At 69.2% G+C, this 201-nt stretch overlaps 1 protein-coding gene across 1 annotated transcript in view; it reads left to right on the top strand.

Moving 5' to 3' along the window:
* The window catches only part of LOC103810794 (forkhead box protein C2-like), a gene marked incomplete at its 3' end in the record, with an annotated part of 765 nt that extends 571 nt beyond the window's left edge, over positions 1 to 194 (top strand). Inside the window, exon 2 of the mRNA XM_009083714.1 lies at positions 2 to 194. Within this exon, the coding sequence (XP_009081962.1) occupies positions 2 to 194 (193 nt within the window). The remainder of the gene's footprint in view (position 1) is intronic.
* Positions 195 to 201: the final 7 nt, after the last annotated feature.

Genomic DNA, 201 nt, shown 5'->3' with positions numbered 1-201 from the left:
CCCCCGGGCTGCCCGGCCCCGACCTCCCTAAGGAAGCTTCCTCCTCGTCCTCCTCTTCGTCCGCCTCGGCGCCGGCCTCCGAGAAGAAAGTGGTGATCAAGAGCGAGACGGCGTCTCCCGAGCTGCCCGTGATCACCAAGGTGGAAACGCTGAGCCCTGCCAGCGGTGGGGCCCTGCGGGACAGTCCCCGCAGCGCTGCAT

This window comes from Acanthisitta chloris, unplaced genomic scaffold (genome assembly GCF_000695815.1).
Source record: "Acanthisitta chloris isolate BGI_N310 unplaced genomic scaffold, ASM69581v1 scaffold34621, whole genome shotgun sequence".
Classification (NCBI taxonomy): Eukaryota; Metazoa; Chordata; class Aves; order Passeriformes; family Acanthisittidae; genus Acanthisitta; species Acanthisitta chloris.
The sequence above is the reverse complement of the archived record's forward strand: the minus strand, read 5'-3'. Positions and strand labels throughout refer to the sequence as shown.